General features: G+C 35.6%; 1 protein-coding gene across 1 annotated transcript in view; it reads left to right on the top strand.

Annotated features, from left to right (window-relative positions):
- Positions 1 to 19,782, top strand: part of DGKB (diacylglycerol kinase beta) — a 718,768-nt gene that overhangs the window by 301,081 nt on the left and 397,905 nt on the right. Inside the window, exon 20 of the mRNA XM_049641565.1 lies at positions 2,333 to 2,493. Within this exon, the coding sequence (XP_049497522.1) occupies positions 2,333 to 2,493 (161 nt within the window). The remainder of the gene's footprint in view (positions 1 to 2,332; positions 2,494 to 19,782) is intronic.

Here is a 19,782-nt window from a genome sequence, read left to right as displayed (position 1 = left end):
CCCTGAAAGCCATCTTAACAATCACCCAAGAACATTTTGAAACAAACAAATTGCAACAGAGATATCATGAGCTTATTTGACCTTTAGTAAACCTAAGTAGACAAATTTTTATATATTTAATGCTGATGACCCTAAAGATGTGCATATCTTAATGAAACCAACAAACTTAAATTTGTTTAAATACCAAATATGTTCCATCTGTGCCTACTTAAAAGTCAATTAATTTGTTCCCCATTGTTACTTTTTCCCTGGGGCACCTGTGGGGAAATCTGAAGTGAGTGGCTACTTGCTGCCCCTTGACCAGAGGGTGGGAGGAGGAGCCGGTGGTGCCTGAGGCCCTGAGGATGGTATAGGAACCAGTTTCTAGGCGGCACCCAAGGTGGTGCAGAAACAGGCAGAGGGAGGGCAAGGCTGAAGGGATGAGCTTTGGTAAGAAGTCCAGAGGCAGATAAAAGCCCAGAGGGCAGACAAAAAGAGGTCTCCTGGTCCTAAAACCAGTCAGCTTGACTAGATGGGCAGATGTGGATTTTTTTTTTTTTTCCACCAACAAGCGGAAATGGGCAGTCCATGTTGGGCCAGAGAAGATAGGGAAGTTCCCCGAAACAAAAGGAGTTTTTGCAGCTGCTTGGGAATATTCCTTAAAGTCCCCATCGTGAAGAAGACTAACGAGAGATAGTTGGCTCTTATTATAATCTGCACATTGTGGGAGCCTGCCAAATGTCTGAGTACAATTGCATGCAAATTATTATATATATTCAAAGTTTTTGAATTTTACTGCAAAAATATGATGTAACATCTACGAAAATAATATGTGATACTTCTAATGTTTCTATGTGTCTAATCATTGTTTGTTGTACTCTTTGCTGTATGTATTAATTAGTACATAATTATTTTACCTGTGTAAGAAAAATGTAATGGTAGGCGCTGAAATAGGCATTCCTAGTTTCTGTCTGTCTTACCTTCTAATAGTTAATTCAACAAATACACCATAATTACACTTATTTATTTTTAAAGAATATTGGCATATTACAGTGCCTATTCTTCTTTCTTTTAATCCAATTAATTCCAGTGTTATATGTGCGAACACCTCTGATCAGGCCTCATAGCCTCAGGCAGTTACTTGTTCAATGAATACATTATTAAAATATAGACCAAAGTTGGACACAGAAAATCTATGAAAATCTTGTTTCAATTCAAAATATACTCTCAAGAACGTGTGTGTGTATGTGTGTGCAGAGTTAGAGAGGGAGATATTATTTAACTTAATACAATATTTCTAATTCTATTATCATTAGTAGTATTATACAGTTGAGAAATTCCTATTCTTATGCCTCATATACTAAGACCTTGTATGCATTTTCTCATTTAATTCTCACAATAAATCTAAGTTTTTACTTAGGAGGAGGACGCTGTTTAGTGAGGTTAACAGCAAATATTAAATTACACAACCGGGATTAGGATGTCTGAACTATAAGGTTATATAGATACAAATACATTTAAGAGAAAATATCATAGTAAGCAATAATTGTAGTTTCACGCCATGTTGACTATCTGCAGTAGACTCATTAAAAAAAGACTTGTTGAGCATCTGCTCCTGGGAAGCCCTGGTAAAGGACACTTGCGGTGAGAACAATGCAAATAACTATAATGCAATGTAGTGGTTCTAAGGTGCCATTAGTTTGGAGAGCTGTGTGCTGTGGCACTGTATAGAAGCCATTTATTTTGGGAGGGTGGCCTCTGGAAAGAAGCGCTATCAAATATAAAACCTGCAAAGGGAGCAGAAGCAAGGCAACCAAAAGAAAAGGGTACTCTGGGTATATAGAATAAGGCAATATAGTGCACAAAATGAGAAAGAGAAGGACCTTCTTCTACTTAAACTGAAAGTTGTTCCATATCAGTAGAGAGCAAAGTGTGAAGATAAAGGAGGATTGTAAAGGGTCAAGTCTAAAATTGCATCCAGGATTTTTACTTCAGCAACTGGGTCAAGGCTGTTGCCTGTCTGAAAGAGAGTTAAAGCAGGCATTAATTTCATTCTGAATTCAATGATATAGGTTTGAGGGGATAAGCAGTGGAGATATTCATTTGTTCTTGGACTATACTGAGAATTGGCACCCTAGGAGAGGAATGTGAGTTGCAAATTAAAGCTAAAGGTAAAATATTTTTATGAGCTGAACGATTACAGTTAATTCTTCATCTTGTATTAGACTTTGCTTTAAAATGCATTGTTTAGCTTTAGAGTGATGTATCCACATGCACACACTCAGACACACATAAATACAGCTTTTGTTATTTGGTTATTTTTTTTTTCTCAAGATAGTTTTTGTTTCATTAGGTTATGAAGGTGAGAATCTGATGAAAATCCTAAAAGACATTGAAAACAGCACAGAAATCATGTTGGACAGGTGGAAGTTTGAAGTCATACCTAATGACAAAGATGAGAAGGGAGACCCAGTGCCTTACAGTATCATCAATAATTACTTTTCCATTGGCGTGGTAAGATTTTGCGTTAAATGTTCTTTTTTTACCAGTCTGGAATAATCACTGTGTATAAACTCTTACACTGTGAAGATTTACTGATTATAAATAATTTATTTTATCTCTGTGTCAGCAAAACACCTCTTTTAATGGGCTATAATAAAACTTATGAATTTATTCAAAGTCAAAGAATCAGCAATAGATAAATTTTTCATGTGTTAAACAAAGGAAAGAAACTTTTTGTTTTCCCCAGTTGATTTGACTATTTGGGTTACTAAAATAAAGGGTAGAATGGTTTGTAAGATAGTTATGTTTTTGAATATAGACTGAAGCTCCACAGTTAAAATGTGAAGATGATGCATCAAATTTTATCTTACTTTGAGATATGTATCAAAATATTATAACCTATTAGGTTTTTACGCTTAGGTCTGAAGTCTAAGAAAAATGCTACTATCATTCTCAAGTGGTTAAAATGTCAAAAGGCTAACTTTTTACTTAATTTCTTGAAAAATCTTAGATGGAAAGTAAAATATCATTGTAATTCTAATCCCTAAGGAATTAATATTTTTAATAGTGATTTTATACATACATATATGTTACTTGGTAATTATTAATTCTTAAGATATATTATGTACATTACATTTCATTTAACATACACTGTTTAATATTAATCTCATGTCATGCTACATACTGTCTCATGTGCCTGCATACACACACACACACACACACACACACACACACACAAGCACCCACACACACTGCTCTCGTAGATTATAGAATTCATTGATTGAATCCGTGAATTTAGGAAGTTAAGCTACCTGAGCAAGGTTCCTTTAGCGATATTTTTTCTGAGTGTCTATTTATTTATCTGTACTCTCATTGTTACAAATAATGTCGTTATACATTTAAAGAGCCTCAAACAATGGTACATAATGAAAGGTAAATATACAATCATTAATAATACTATTACACTATTATTATTTGCAACAAAAGTGTAATGCATTTGATCCAAAAAGTCCTACTTATATTTGATATGAAGTATGCATAATAATGTTTTTAACAGTTTTATGGACATGTAACTTACACACAACCTAATTCACACATTTTAAGTGAACTATGATTTTACTAAATTCATCCAATTTTACAAGATTTTCATTACCTAAACAAGAAGCTTCATGCCCATTTGTAGTCAATTCTGGCTTCTTCTCCTAACTCTAAACAACTAATTTTTCTGTATATAGATATTTCATATAAAAGAAATCGTACAATATGTAGTCCTTTGCATCTGGCTTGTTTCACTTCACATAATATCTTTGAAGTTCACCCATATGAACTGCATGAATACTGTATTCCATTTTATTGCTGAGTAGTATCCCATTGTGTGGGCATGCCACATATTGTTTAGTCATTCACCAGTTGAGAGGCATTTAGATTGTTTTGATTCTTTGGATGTTATGAATAATGCCATTCTCTTGAGTTCCTTAAGTGTATTTTTTGTTTGTTTTGGTTAATGTAGTTTTTAACTCCAGAATTTCCATTTGTTTCTCCTTTTATAATTTCTCCATTTCTAATTGGTATTTTTTATTTGAAGAGTCATTGTTGTTATGCTTTCCTTTATTCTTTAAATATAGTTTACTTTAGTTCCTTTGACATGTTTAAAATAGCTGTTGTGAAGTCATTTTCTGCTAAGTTCAACATCTGGTGCTCATCAGAGAATTTAATAACATCTTGACCACATCCAAGACTATTTTTCCCAAAACATGTGCCACATTTTGCTCTTCCTCTGCATGTCTTCTAATTTTTTGCTGGTAACTGGATATTATATACAATTTATTGTAGTAAGTTTGGATTTGGATCTGCTCACAGTGGTTATAGTTGTTCCTGTGTTTGTTTAGTGACTTGCCCACACTTACCATGCGGAGCATTTCTCTCCTGTGGTGTATGGTGTATGGCTGCTGATGACTCAGTTTTGTTTTGTTTTCTCTTTTTAATTCTTGTGTTTATTTTAATCCTGGCTTCCTGGAGATCACCTCTGTGTCAGCATGATTGATCAGAGTTTGTGCTCAGTAAGTTTGTGGCAATAAATCTTCACCCCTTTGCCATTGGATCTGTGTGTTCGCTGAGGAACACACATACACTTCAGGCAATTTTTAATCCTACTTCAGCTTTTAATATCTGCCATCCCTACTTCTGTCTCTTTTGCCCATGCATAAAAATTCTCACTAGTCAAGGATGTATAGTCAACTAGGGCTCTTTTTGGTCTTTCCTGAACATGTTTGCAGCCTTGCACGTGCATACAGCCTTTCAGACAGCCAATCAAGGCCCATTATGGCTATCTCATTCCTCAGGTCTCCTGTTGAATTTCCTGTTAGCTGGCTCCTTAGTTGTTTGCCTTAATCAGTTTTGCAAACTCAAGCCAGCTGGGACACTGGCCTTCCTTACCCACTTGCTACTGAGATTACTCTTGTTTTAGATAACTCTTTGGGTCATGGAGTTTTTCTATCTTCCACTCCAAATCCAATCAGTTCCCCTGCCAGTAAAGTTGCTTGCTTTCATGGCTTGCTCACACTTTAGAAGTAGAACACTGATGGAGCTGGAGGATAAGGGAGTATTCCAAAGCTGAATCATGACCGATTGCCACTGCTCTTATCTGAGCTTAAGTAGTTTTTCTTGGATAAACACTTCTTAGTTTTTATATGCTTTTGGTCAGTTTCCAGTGGCCCTCAAAAGCATATAATTTTTTCCCACCACAGGAGACACTTGGCAATGTTTGCACACACATTTGATTGTCATGAATGAGAGGGGATGGCTATTGGCAGCTAGTGGGTAGAGGCTAGGAATGCTGCTAAGCACTCCCAGTGCACAAAACAAGCCCCCAGACACACAAGAAAGAATTACATAGCTCAAAATGTCAGTAGTGCTGAGGTTGAGAAACCCTGGTATCCAGAAACAGACATATTAAATACAAAACTCAAGGTGCTGGGAAAGGAGAAATAGCTAAAACCCAAAGAAATGAGAAAGGAAACTAATAAAAATAAGATGGGAAATATAGCAAAGATTAACAACAACAGGAAAAATATATATATATAGGATGCTGGCACAACAAAATACTGGATAATTGAAAAGAATTAATCAGTTCTATTGCAAAATTGATTTTATAAAATTACAGTGGAGAGAATTACAAATAAACAATGTAGAATGAAAAAGACCAGAAAAACAAACAAATAAAAAAAACCCATAAACACAAAATGTAATATCCCAATTGAAAATATATTAGAACTAAATATGGGAGAGTAGCAAAGTTGCCAAACTGAAAACCAACTTAAATATTCAAAGTATAAGCTGTCTGCGTGGCTTAGTCGGTTGAGCATCCAACTGTTGATTTTGGCTCAGGTCATGATCCCAGGGTTGTAGGTTGTAGGCCTGTGCCAGGCCCCCTGCTGAGTGGAGCCTGTTTAAGATATTCTCTCTCTCTCTCTCTCTCTCTCTCTCTCTCTCTCTCTCCTCTCTCTCTCTCTCACTGTCTCTCACTCTCTCTCTCTTTCTCTCCTCCTGCCCCTCTCCCCCACTCATGTTTGTTTTTTCTCTCTCTCTAATATATATATTCACTAATACTCCATTATATCAGTGATAATCAATGAATTTACAAAAACAGCAGTAAAAAACAGAAAACATCTAATAATTAATAAAGTATATACAAGACCTATGTATAGAAAATGTTAAAACTCTCTACAAAGACATGAGGGATCAGAACAGAGACATTTTGGGGCGCCTGGGTGGCTCAGTCGGTTAAGCGTTTGACTTCGGCTCAGGTCACGGTCTCGCAGTCCGTGAGTTCGAGTCCCGCGTCGGGCTCTGGGCTGATGGCTCAGAGCCTGGAGCCTGCTTCCGATTCTGTGTCTCCCTCTCTCTCTGACCCTCCCCCGTTCATGCTCTGTCTCACTCTGTCTCAAAAAAAAATAAAAAAAACTTAAAAAAAAAAAAAGAACAGAGACATTTCCTATTCTTAGATGAGATAGCTTAATATAATATGCAAATTAATTTATACATTTATCTGTAACTAATGAAGATTAGCGCTGGATTTATGACAAATTCGAAAAACCTATTTTAAACTATATATCCCAAAGTAAGTCAATTTCAATACAAAGAAAAGATGGAGAACTGTTTGACCAAATTAGACATACTGCAAGTGGCCTGGAAATGATAATAGAATGGTGCTGTGAAATGAAAAGATGGATGAATCAGAGAGGTAGAGGGACATATAATGACACTCAGTATAGACATGGCACAAAGACTCATTGGCGAAATGACAGATTGTATAGTTCAGATTGCAAATCACTTAATGTTCAAAAATTAGCTTCCTAAGGAAAGAAAATTTTGTTAGAAGTCTACCTCACATTACATAGGTAATTGCTAGATGTATTTAAGTACTAAATTTGAAATGCCAAGTTTAGGACCTAATAAAAGAATATATCAAATATATTTGTGATTTTGAAGTAGAACAGAACTAACTAAACAAGGTGGATTTTGAGTGAGGTCACTTTAGAAGGGTCTTTGTCCGTTTGACTTGGAGCCTCTTTCAGTGAGTAAAACATGGGAAGGTGGGGTAGGAAGAAAGGAGAAAATCCCTCCCTGAAATATTTGCTTCTGCCCCAGCAAGCCAAAGGCTCAACACTCAGGATCGGAATCAGAGCAATCAGAGTTCAAGCTTTGGCTGTCCCTCAGCAAGGCCACCTTCTACTTAGCAATTTGTATTCTCCTGTCTCAGTGGATCCAAAAAACAATAAAATGAAATGAATGATCTATCTCAAGCTATTCCTGAATATATAAGAAGCAGACCAGTTGGAATATTGAAAGGATGGGGGGGGTGGATTTCAGCTTTTTGATATCACCAGCATGGGACACATGAAGATGGCATACAATTTGTACTGGAAACTATCTCTTAGAACTTTATACCTCCTAGTTACAAGGAGATCTCAAAGTTTGACTGTATTATCAGTAGAGTTTTCAGGATTTCACGTATTGCCCTTCATTGGCTGGCCATAAGCGTTTTATACTTTATGTAGAACTTGCTTCAAACTTTTAGAAAAACCTGTGATGGTCAGAAATATATAAATATCATCTTCATATGCACTGTGGAATACCCCTTGTATTAGTCAGAGTGGGTTGAGTACTGGCACAAACAACCCCAGAATAACAGTGGTCTGACAACAACTAAGAATTAGTTCTTCCCTTGGGGTGCCTGGGTGGCTCAGTTGGTTAGGTGTCCAACTTTGGCTTAGGTCAGGATCTCACGGTTTGTGGGTTTGAGCCCCGCATCGGGCTCTGTGCCGACAGCTCAGAGTCTGGAGCCTGCTTTGGATTCTGTGTCTCTCTCTCTGCTTCTCCCACACTCATGCTCTGTCTCTCTCTGTCTCTCAAAGATAAATAAACATTAAAAATAAAAAAAAGAATCAGTTCCGTCACCTAGCAGACAGCACGGGTTAACATTTGGAGAGAGGTTCTAGTCCACTTGGTCACTCAGTGGCCCGGGCTCAAGACAATAGAGGACTTTTGAAAGGAGGGCTTTTATGGGCCAGGCTTGGAAAATGTTTCACTCAAAACCACTGTCCCTATCTGAATCATTTGCTGCACCTAATTTTAAGGAAGCTGCAGAAGGAATTCTTTCTGTGCAGGAAGAAAAGGGAAATGGGTAAATATCCAGCCCATTTCTGCTAATTCCTTCTGCGTAATGCTTTTCAATTTTAGCCAGAACAACTGGAAATAATCCTGAAATCATAATTAACTCTAAAAATAGATATTGTTGTCTAGTGGTGGTCCTTCAATAAAAGCATAATTATATAGCACCTACTGTGTGCCAGATACTGTTTGAGGAATGGCAGTGAACAAGATAGAAGGAATCTATGTGATCACTAAGCGTACATTATAGTAAGGCGAGAGAATTGTCATGAAAAGCTGAACAATCACATTAGAGGCACAGATATAGGAATTAATGAAAAACAACTGGTATGTGTCACCTTTCACTCTTACTTTACACTTGAAAATAACTATAGATAATCTCAATAATCGCAGGAAGAAAACTTTCCATACCACCAGATTCACATATGCCATTAATTTTGTCCTCATAGTTGATTCTTCATCCATTTGTTTAATAAACAAACAAAACTAAGTCCCCCTCATTTTTGGCCAGGCCTTAGTGTTCTAGGAACGAGTTAAACAGATCAAGTCATTATTAGAGCTTAGAGTTTAATGGTAGAATCATTAAAAAACAAATCCACAAGTACACATTTTTTTGGAAATTGTTATAAATTCAATGAACGAAAACTAAAGTTATCATGAGCTAGAATAAGGAATTTTAGATCTGATGGTCAGGGAAGGCCTAGAAAAGAAGATGTATTTAAGCAAAGATCTGAGGAGTACAAAAATGAACTGGTCACTAAAGAGATGGACAGAGCAGGGCAAGCAGGTGTAACTCTATGTAAAGAAATTGAGGTAAGAAAACATTTGATGTGTTCCAGTCCATGAGCCTGGAACATAGAGAAGGTGGAGACATATGGCAAAAAAAAAAAAAAAAAAAAAAAAAAAAAGCTGTTGCCATGTTGCCACTTCCATATCTTGAAGAATCTTGGAAGCCAGGTGTGGTGTTTGCCTTTCAAGAGGGGCCATGAAATGATTGAATGCTTATAATCAGGAAGTTAAGCAGTCCAATATGTGCAACAGGAGTGCTTCTGCCAGGAGTGACAGCTACATATTAACCAAAAGATGAAGTGTCATAAAAATGATACACAGAATTTTGAATATTTTAACCTAACTTATAAATACAATAGAATTGGTCAATCTTCCCTTATAGGCCCATCTAATACCATTTGTTCGAATGTGGATCTGAGGTTCTACAAAGTCAGTCTTGCGTAAATCACATTCCGTAATAAACCATCTAATGATTTCCATTTGCAGTTTCTGTTAAGTGGAATAAAAACTCAAAAGGCACTTAGGATGCAATCTGAGTATAAAACCCTTCTAGATTTTTACAATCCTTAAATCTTCTATAATGATTTTCCTTATAGGTAATTCTATAGCAAAAAAGATATAATTCTATAGCAGTTTCAGCATTGCATTTATATCAGATCTTCGTTTCGATATAAAACAAAAAATTTTGTCTGTAATCATATTTTTATTTTATATAGTATGAAATTAAATTAGTAATTATAATAAAAACTAAAATTGGTATAAACAGTGTTGGAAACAACAAAAATGATTCTTGGTAAGTGTAAAGCTCATAATGTGGCAATACAAACGAGCAGGTTTACTAAAAAGTAGTGGCTGATCAGCGCTGGAGGTGAATTACCGGACTGCTTCAGTATCCGCAGTCGGAGGGATGTTGGCAAGCTTGCTGGTGGGAGCACGAACAGGATGAGCATGACCCCTGTGGGTTTCTGAGCAGGCAGGACCACTCCCAGATCACTGCTAAGGGTCTTGAGCAGGCAGGACCACTCCCAGATCACTGGAACCAGATAACAGCGCTGCTTTCAAATCCACAGACTGCACTTGAAGAAGCATTCAACTCCAACTCCCTACTCACTGGCTTCAGTCAGCTCAGTTAGGGAGTCTGAAACTGTCCCAGAGCTTTTCTGTAGATGCACCTCTTCCCCACATCTTGGGACGGGGACATGGGGGGAGGGGTAAATTTTTAAGAATGGATGATTTCTCTCGATCCTCAAAGCCTGGGTGGGTGTTGAGAGGCTCCTGTGTGTTTTCTCCAGAGCAGTGCTCGGGAAAGCTGAAGTTTCCTGGCCTGCCTGCAATCCTGCAGAGTAGACCCGGCAGTCTGCACATGCTCAGAAGCAGGCGGCCAAGCTTGCCCTCCCACTCACAAGGGTGCGCTCCGGGGCGGGGCGCGCTCTGGGGCCTGTTCTCGGTCGGGGATGTGGGGGTAGTCTAGGCAGGGCGGGTGGCCGTGGGGCAGTGGGGTTTTAACAAGGTGCTGTGGGCAGGCCTGATGCAGTTCGTGGTTTGAAGGTTCCATCATCCGCTGTTGAGTTCGAAACCTTTTTGGCCGTGAGTCCTCGCGTCTGCTGCCTGCTCCCAGCCTCTCCTTACCACTCAGCTGTGCTGATGCCCTCAGTATTCTGGGTGAGGCAAAAAAAAAAAAAAAAAAAAAAAAGGGTTCTGTCCGGCAGTGTGCAACAAAGTAGCAAAGTTTAGGAAGATGCGCACTCAACAACACTCAGGGTCTTCTGTGAGAGAAATCTCCAGCTGAGGGTCATTGCCTTTGTCAGTGAGCTGCGCCACCTTGGGAAGGGGCGTCGCAGGTGAAGTGAGAGTGTTCTTGCCCTCCAGCTTGCATCTGTTGTCAGATCTTTTGCTCCAGTGGTGTGCCAGAGCTTCGCTGGACCCTCTGACTCCCACAAAGGTACTGTGATCTGTGAGTGGTCACTTTTATGGCTCTTTGAGGGGGATTATAGCCGAAAACTCCTATTCTGCCCTCTTGGTGATGTTCCTCTCCAAGAATATAAATATATACACATATATATATATACATATGTATATAATATATATAATATATATAATATTATATAATATATGTAATATATAATATATACATATGTATATATATATGTATATATACATTAACAGAAATTAAATATGCAGCATAATTAGTTTAAGGCTATAACTACAGCTATGGAAAATATTTAATTACAAAAGTATGTGGTTTGCATGTTTATGTCATTAAACTTTATCATATGGAAGAAACGGAATATTTTACATTCTAAAATAAGTAGCTGAAATTTGCTTAAGAGGAGGGAGTAGTAAATCTAAGCCAGTTCTCAAATTTAAGTATATATTATAATCACCTGAAGGGCATGTTGAACTCCAGTTTGATGATCCTTATATCCTTTCTATTTCATTAGGTCTGAGATGGGGCACCCAAATTTATGGTTCTAACAAGTTTCCAGGTGATTCCAGTATGGCTTTTCTAGGATCATGCTTTGAGAACCACTGCTCTAAGCATATAACAAAGATGAAAAAATAGCATGTAGTGAGAAAACTAGTTTGGTAGTTATGGTGTCATGTAAGATGGTCTTTCACAGCACAAATAATTCTTATATATTAGAAGTTATTTCAGAATATAGATTAAAATGGAATGTTTTCCCATTCATTTTGCATAGCTTGCAAATGTCAATATCATTACCTCATGAACGACCCCAAAAAGAAAATACACATAGGAATATAAATGCTACAGTTTCAAACAATATAATTAGCAAATAAATTTAAGTATTATATTTAAGGACTAAAATCTGTTGATCAGGTAAAGTTTTAAGAAAGCCATAGTGGTAAATATTAGTGTAATGATTAAAAAAAAAAAAAAAAAAAAAACAGGTTTGGGCACCTGGGTGTCTCAGTCCCTTAAGGCTCTGACTTTGGCTCAGGCCATTACCTGAGCCCCACATGGGGCTCTCTGCTGTCCATGCAGAACCCATTTCAGATCTTCTGACTCTCTCTCTCTCTCTCTCTCTCTCTCTCTCTCTCTCTCTCTCTGTCCCTTCCCTGCTCAAGTCTCTCTAGTTCAAAAATAAACAAACATTAAAAAGAAAAAAAAAAGGTTTGCCATTTTTCAAAATTAAAAACTATTGAAAATATGTAAAACCTTTTCTACAAATGCATAGTTAATATCATATTAATAATGGCATATTAAAAGCATTCAAAATATTAGGAAGAATACAGGGATTTTTCTATCACTACTTAATACTTTTAGAAAAGTAAGGTAATATGATGGTAACAAATTTAAGTCATAAATATTGAAAATTTCAGTAAGAGACAACATTATTTGAAAGTTATATCATGACATATGTAGTAAATTTTGCATAAGCTAAATAGTAAATGAATATAAGGTGCCAAATACTACATAAATGTATAAAAAATGACCATCTAGCTTTCCTTTATGAAATTACCAGTTAATATATTAATATATATAATTTAATTAACAGTATCAGAAAACGATAAAATACCAAAGTTTACATTTAATACAAAAGATACCCAGGGGCGCCTGGGTGGCTCAGTCGGTTAAGCATCCGACTTCAGCTCAGGTCATGATCTCAAAGTTTGGAGTTCCAGCCCTGCGTCGGGCTCTGTGCTGACAGCTCAGAGTGTGGAGACCACTCGGATTCTGTGTCTCCCTCTTTCTCTGTTCCTCCCCTTCTTAAGCTCTCTCTTTCTCTCAAAAATAAATAAATATTAAAAAAATTTTTTTTAAATATGAGAAAGATATCCAGCCTATATGGAGAAAACTAATTTTATACAAAGTTATAAAATAGGACCTTAATAATAAGTCATTTCATGTTCCTACATGGGACTATTTAATATTATTAAGAAATCAAGTGTCCTCAAATTATTTTATACCTTTAGTCTATTGCTACTGAGAATTCTTATAAGATCTAGTAGTTATTTTGATAAATGGTAATTTATAATTGGAAATATTCTCTTTTATAATTTTTAAAAATAATGTCCTATAATGGTCAATTTCCTTGCTATGTAGAAAATACTACTAAGTTACTGTAACTAAAATATGGTAGCACAAAAACAGATGAATAGAATGGAATATAAAATTAGACCAAAATAATTACATTACTCCATTGCAGGGGATTTAATATTTGTTTAGTGTTGAATTTTCAGATAATTGGGTAAGATTGAAATGCATAGTAAATTAAGTTACAGAATTGGTTACTAATTTGAATGAAAATAAATTTATATTCCCATTCAGATCCTTGTGAAATATACATCAAATAGATTTAAAATGCAAATTGATGTAATACATTAAAAATATATTAGAAGAAAATATGCAAGTATATTGCTTAGGATAGGAGAAACCTGTCTCAGGCAAACAGGAAACTTAGAGTCCGTCAAGTGAAAGGAAATTACAATTACTTTTCATAACCTTTTATTAAAAAAAAATGTTAAGGGGCGCCTGGGTGGCTTAGTTGGTTAAGCATCCGACTTCGGTTCATGTCATGATCTCACGGTTCGTGGGTTTGAGCCTCACGTTTGTCTCTGTGCTAACAGCATGTTCAGAGCCTGGAGCCTGCTTCAGATTCTGTGTCTCCTTCTCTCTCTACCCTTCCCCTGCTCGTGCTGTCTCTCTTGGTCTCTCAAAAACAGGTAAATGTTAAAATAAATTTTTTTTAATGTTAAAGTTCATTAACTTTTAAAAGTCAAAAATAATTTCAACACAAGTAATAAATGTGGGGTTAATAAACAAAAATAGTAATTCTTAATAAAAATAAGCATCTAATAGGAAAATGGACTAAGACTATAAGAATTATAATCAATAACCAGATGAAAAGATTCCAAATACTGTTAGTTTACAAGGAAATGCAGCATTATGCCGTAGATATCATATTTTGTCTTTCAGACTATTCAAATTCACCAAGATTGATAATATCTGTCTAAGGTCAGTAAGTATGCACAAAAATAAGGACATTTGTAATTGTGTGATCTTTAAATTTAAATAGTCTTTTGGAGAATAATTTGATTTCATTTGTTAAAATTTAAAATGTGAATAACTTTTGGTGTGTCTGGGTGGCTCAGTTAAGCTCAGATCATGATCTCACGGTTTCATGAGTTCAAGCTCCACATCTGGCTCTGCACTGGCAGCCAGAAGCTGGCTTGAGATTCTCTCTCTCCCTCTGTCTCTGCACCTCACCACTCTCACTGTCTCTGTCTCTCTCAAAATAAACACTCTTAAAAAAATTTTAAATGTGAATAACTTTTGAGCCATCAATCCCATTTCTCAGAATCCATTTTACAGAAATAAATAATAGAGAAGCCTAAGCTGCATTGGTTATGTTTAATGACATAAAATTGTGAACAGCATACAAGTCTATCAGTTTTTAAGTGATACACAACAGGAAAAGAGGTCCCAAAATTATAATGTTCAATCGCAAAAGCAAATTGCCCATAAATAAGCACTGTTTCTTCTATTATTTTGTGAATGGGGATAATATAGAAACTTTCTTAAGAAGCTCTTAAAGCAATATGTAGCACTGGTGCGTAATAAATATTGGGAATGATGATGGTGATAAAATATGAATGGTTTTATATAGCTCTAGGTCTAAGAACTTATGAAAGAGTATATATATGTTCACAATATTAACCTCTGGAGTGTGGAGGTATGGAAAGGGAAATGAAACTTTATCTTCTTAATACAATTCAAAAATATTGTGGAACAATGGGTAATCTTTAAAATTTCACAGGATTATTCAAATGTATTTAAATGTTTTTAAACATACCACCATGATACTTAAATTCACATTCAAATATTCACTTTTAACCTGCTTCATAGCCCTGCCTTTTAAAGAATTTAATAGTGTTGGAGATTCGATGTGGTTTGATTTGGTTAGATCACATTTTAAGTAGTTAGACTTTACTAAACTTTAGTTGCTGTTCTGTTGATCTCTTTTACTTTTGTACATTCGCATGTCTTTTCCTTTCATTAATTTGTGCAGTGATTTAATTTTGTTTATGTGAGCAGCTATTATGTTCTGGACACAATTCTAAACATTGGATGATATAATGGAAATCAGTATAGGACACTAGGACAGGCAAAACTTTAGTTCTCATTTAGTTGCCGTTTTCATAGGGAGTGAGACAAAAATGTGTGAATTTTCAGTAGTGGTAAGTGTTATGAAGGAAAAGATGCAGGTACTATGATGGAAAGTGACTTAGTATCTTTATTTCACTGCTGAATGGGAAATACTTTTCCTTTTGGACTACATTATTTCGTGCACTTTGCAGAATGAAGTCATCTGTATGGAGTTCCCTGTACCAGACGATGACAAATTCTTTTATTTCATATGTTGTTCTTTGCTTCTTTTTTTTTACTGAGGTATAATTGACCTATGGCTTTATATTAGTTTCAGATGTACAACTAACTGATTCATATCTGTATACATTGAGAAATGATCACCACAATAAGTCTGGTTAACAACTGTACCATAAATATAGACTGTTTTTTTCTTTTTCTTGTGAGGTGGACTTTTAAAATCTACTTTCTTAGCAACATTTATTTAAAAAAAAAAATTTTTTTTTTTAACGTTTATTTATTTTTGAGACAGAGAGAGACAGAGCATGAACGGGGGAGGGGCAGAGAGAGAGGGAGACACAGAACCGGAAGCAAGCTCCAGGCTCTGAGCCATCGGCCCAGAGCCCAACGCGGGGCTCGAACTCACGGAACGTGAGATCGTGACCTGAGCTGAAGTCAGACGCTTAACTGACTGAGCCACCCAGGCGCCCCTCTTAGCAACATTTAAATGTACAATACATTATTATTAATTGGTAGTCACCATGCTGTACACTGTATCACCACTACTATTTTATAGCTGGAAGTTTATATTTTTTGACCCCCTTCACCCATTTGTTTCCCCCAACAACCACCAATCTATTCTATTTATGAGCTTGTTTTTTGTTTGTTTGTTTGTTTTGGGTTTTTTTGTTTTTTGTTTTTTTTTTTTAGTTTCCAGATAAAAGTGAGATCATGTGGTATTTTTCTCTTTTTGATTTATTTCACATAGCATAATGCCATCACAGTCCATCTATATTGTTGCAAATGGCAAGATTCCAGCCTTTTTTTATTGCCGAATAGTATGTTATATATGCGCTACAAGTTCTTTATCCATTCGTCCACTGATGCTCTCTTAGGTTGTTTCCATATCTTGGCTATTGTAAATAATGCTGCAGTGAACATGGGGGTGCTATGTATGTCTTTTTGAATTAGCATTTTTTTTCCCTTTGCTTCTTACAGTTCCACTTTCTCTTTGGCTGTCTCCCCTTTGAGGATTAGGCCTTATACATCCCAAGGACCTCAAGGCCCTTAGATTTAGCCTTAAGACAATGGCTCATTAATTTTATTTTCCAGGTTTCTGATTTTGTTGATAGCTACGATTTTCTCAGTTCATTACAACACTTACCCTGACTTCTCATGCTTTTGTCCTTTTGGCTTTGGGCTGGAGTGTGAATTTATACATAAAATGCGGATGGGAAACTCACACATCTGGGGAAAATAGAATCCATACTCCATGACTGCTCCCTGTTCAAAAATACTCACTTTTCCCAACAGCACAGAAAGCAAGAGAGATTATATATTCAATATGCAAGGGGTGTAGTTCAAATTAATGGCAGATGCCACACACACACACACACACACACACCCACACCCCACACACACAGTTTTAAGTCCTTTTGTGCATTAATTTTTTGCTGCCTTGTGATGTTATTGTTCACCGAAGCAACACGAAGTTTTAAAGTAAGGAGAGTATTACATGCAGCATCAAGGAGAGGAGTGTTAGTACTCAAAAGTATTCCAAATGAAAGATCCAGTTCAACAGATCAGCAAAATATTCCTTTGATGAGCCTATTACTAGGATTTGTAAGCCGTTTTGTTTAATAAACATATCTTAACCTCTGACGGTGTACGCTTTACTTATGTTAATATAAAAAAATCTAAAATGCTGAGTTATCATTTAATGCCCTAGTGCTGCTTAGTATTTTAGTCTCAAAGGAGTTTATTCATTAGTTCATTCCACAAATACTGACAAACTGCCCGCTCTAACTCTTGGGGTAAGCATTATAGTGGATACAAAGATGAATATTGTGCCAGAAAAGAGGTGTTAATTCCAGTGTATTGGAGGCAGAATATTAGACATATGTATCTTTGCTTGAATGTGTCTAGAAGAAATAAAAAAATTAATTCAGAGAATTAATTTTTCTCTTTAAACGGTTAGCATATCTATCTTGTTATTGTAAAATTAAGTTATAATATTAAGTTACTGTAAGCAGTATAATAATTTATTGTAAAAATTTATTTAGTCCTACAGAAATATAAAGGAATTTTAGGGCATATGTGAGCATCAGTGTATCATAAACCAAAACACAAATGTCTGAATTATTTTTCAATTTAATTTGTGCAGAAAAAAATTGAAGACTCATTTTGAGGCAGATTGCAGTAGCAATAATAGTATGACTTAGTGTTTCAACCATAATAAATGTTAAAATAATGAAAGATTTAAGTAAATCCATTTCTTACTAAGTGTAACAGTGATCATTTTTGCAACTGAGAATATGCGTAATTATGCATAATTAAAACCTATGAATTATCTTCCTCACCCCCTAGGTCTCTGAGGTTGAATCTGAAAAGTCCATGGATTATATCCATGGAAATGCTTCCACCAACATAAATTATATTTGGCTTGCTGACATAGATAGATATTCTGCCACAGAATAGTGCTCATGTAAGACCATCTTAGCCCAATTCTGTTTTCCCTCCATGGAGTATTGATTTTGTAGCAGCTGTTAATCATCCCAGTAAGTTCCAATTTGGACACTCTTCAACACAGAAGTCAGCACTGTGAGCAGAAACAAGCAAGGCAATAAGAATTTCAAAGGCTTCTGGAAGGGTCCTCCAGTTTTTGTAGAACACATCCAGAAACAAATTAGTATCGCACACTGTGTAAGAAGCAAAAGCCAATATGAAAATGAAAACCTTATCCATGTTAGTACGTCTGAAATTGGAAATGGGTCTATACTTGCTGTGGAATTACTTTCAGAGTCTCGAAGAAATCTGACAAAGACAAGTGGACTTTTAGTGCACCATATATATCACCACCCAAATGTTCTATCAAATAGATATTTGCATGGTTATGATTTAATATCCTTCAGCCTCACTCAGTCACTAAGAGCCTCTTATTCCGCCAGTGTAGGAAAAATATGACTGCTTAATTCTCATAACCATAAATTTCAAGTTAGTGGAATAGTAACCAGTCAGAATTCCTTTAGCCATAAGCCATTTCTTACATTATATATTTTCCTATGCCTTTACTGAAAATACAAAGGAAATATCTTAACTGTAGAAATTTGGTTATGATCACAGACTGTATAGGAACGTAGAGTTCTTTGGTCTTGATATCAATAAAATTGGGTCTGAACATGATCAAAATCTGTTTTTATAAGTTTTATTTTCTTTGATTTGACCACTTCATCTACCTCTTTATTACAAGCATTATATAATTTTAAAGGTACCACCTTTTAATTTGTTTTGGCCAATTCTACTGGTCTAAAGATAATCCCATTGTCATGCAGGCAACAATAATTGTTAGGTGATTCCTTAATGAGGAACAATGATTCTATTTTTGAGAAATTGGCAAGGTAATCAAATGAAGACTATCATTCTCATTATAGAAAGATATTGTTTTGAAATGCATTTTTTCCCATTTTATGACAAGAAGAAATTTAGAATGACATTAATGCTATACTGGTGTAGAATGTTCTTCCTGTAAAGTCAACTTCATAGTTTTCTTGGAAGATGCTGCCTCCAAGGACATTTGTTTCTGAAGTAGGTTATTTATCCCAAGAAAGATATACATTATTTGACTGAATGGTCAACCACAAAAAGATCAATAATCTCAAGTACTTGATAGTTTTATCTTAAAACACTTTATTTTACGTACAAAATTTGAATGCAAGTTTAATTCCAACCATTTTCTTACAATTACATAGTGTTTTCTCTTTTATTGGCCAAGCCACATTAAACTCTTTAGTAAATTATTTTTGGAAAAATGAGTAACTTAGAGTACCTGGGTGGCTCAGTCATGTTAGCCTTCACCTCTTGATTTCCGCTCAGATCATGATCTCAGAGTCATGGGATCCAGCTCCACTTTGGGCTGTGTGCTCAGCAGGGAGCCTGGTCAAGATTCTTTGTCTCTCTCCACCCATCTCCCCCACTTACGCACACTCTGTAAAATAAAAAAATAATAAAAAATTAAAAAATTAAAACAAGAGAAATGAGTAACTTATTCTATACTGAATGATAAATAAATTATTCGTTAAGCATCAAACAGAAAATATTGGTATTTTTTTCCAAGCAGCTCCATCAGTTAAAAACCAATAGTGGATCCTATGATTTGATTTTACCCCATAAACTAAAAACCCTGAACTAGAATATTGAATCAGAGGCTGAAAACAAGATTGTTGTTCATATTTTATTAATAAATTTGCAAAATTTTTTTTTCTTAAGCAACTGATTGCTATATTTTTCAGTTATTTTTTTCACCATGTAAATTTTTTTAAATGCTGAGACTTCATACTTTGGAGTTATTTTTCCTGCATTTTCTTTATCACTTAAAAGTTTACAGTGGGTTTTCATTATTGACAAGAATGCCAGATTTTTGAAGATGGTATAATGCAGTGTTTAATTTAAAATATTAAAATAAAATACAAAATATTAAACAGACTATTTTAAAATAAATATATAAAATACTT

This window comes from Panthera uncia, chromosome A2, assembly GCF_023721935.1.
Source record: "Panthera uncia isolate 11264 chromosome A2, Puncia_PCG_1.0, whole genome shotgun sequence".
Taxonomy (NCBI): Eukaryota; Metazoa; Chordata; class Mammalia; order Carnivora; family Felidae; genus Panthera; species Panthera uncia.
Note: the sequence above shows the minus strand (reverse complement) of the source record. Positions and strands in the feature narration are given on the sequence as shown.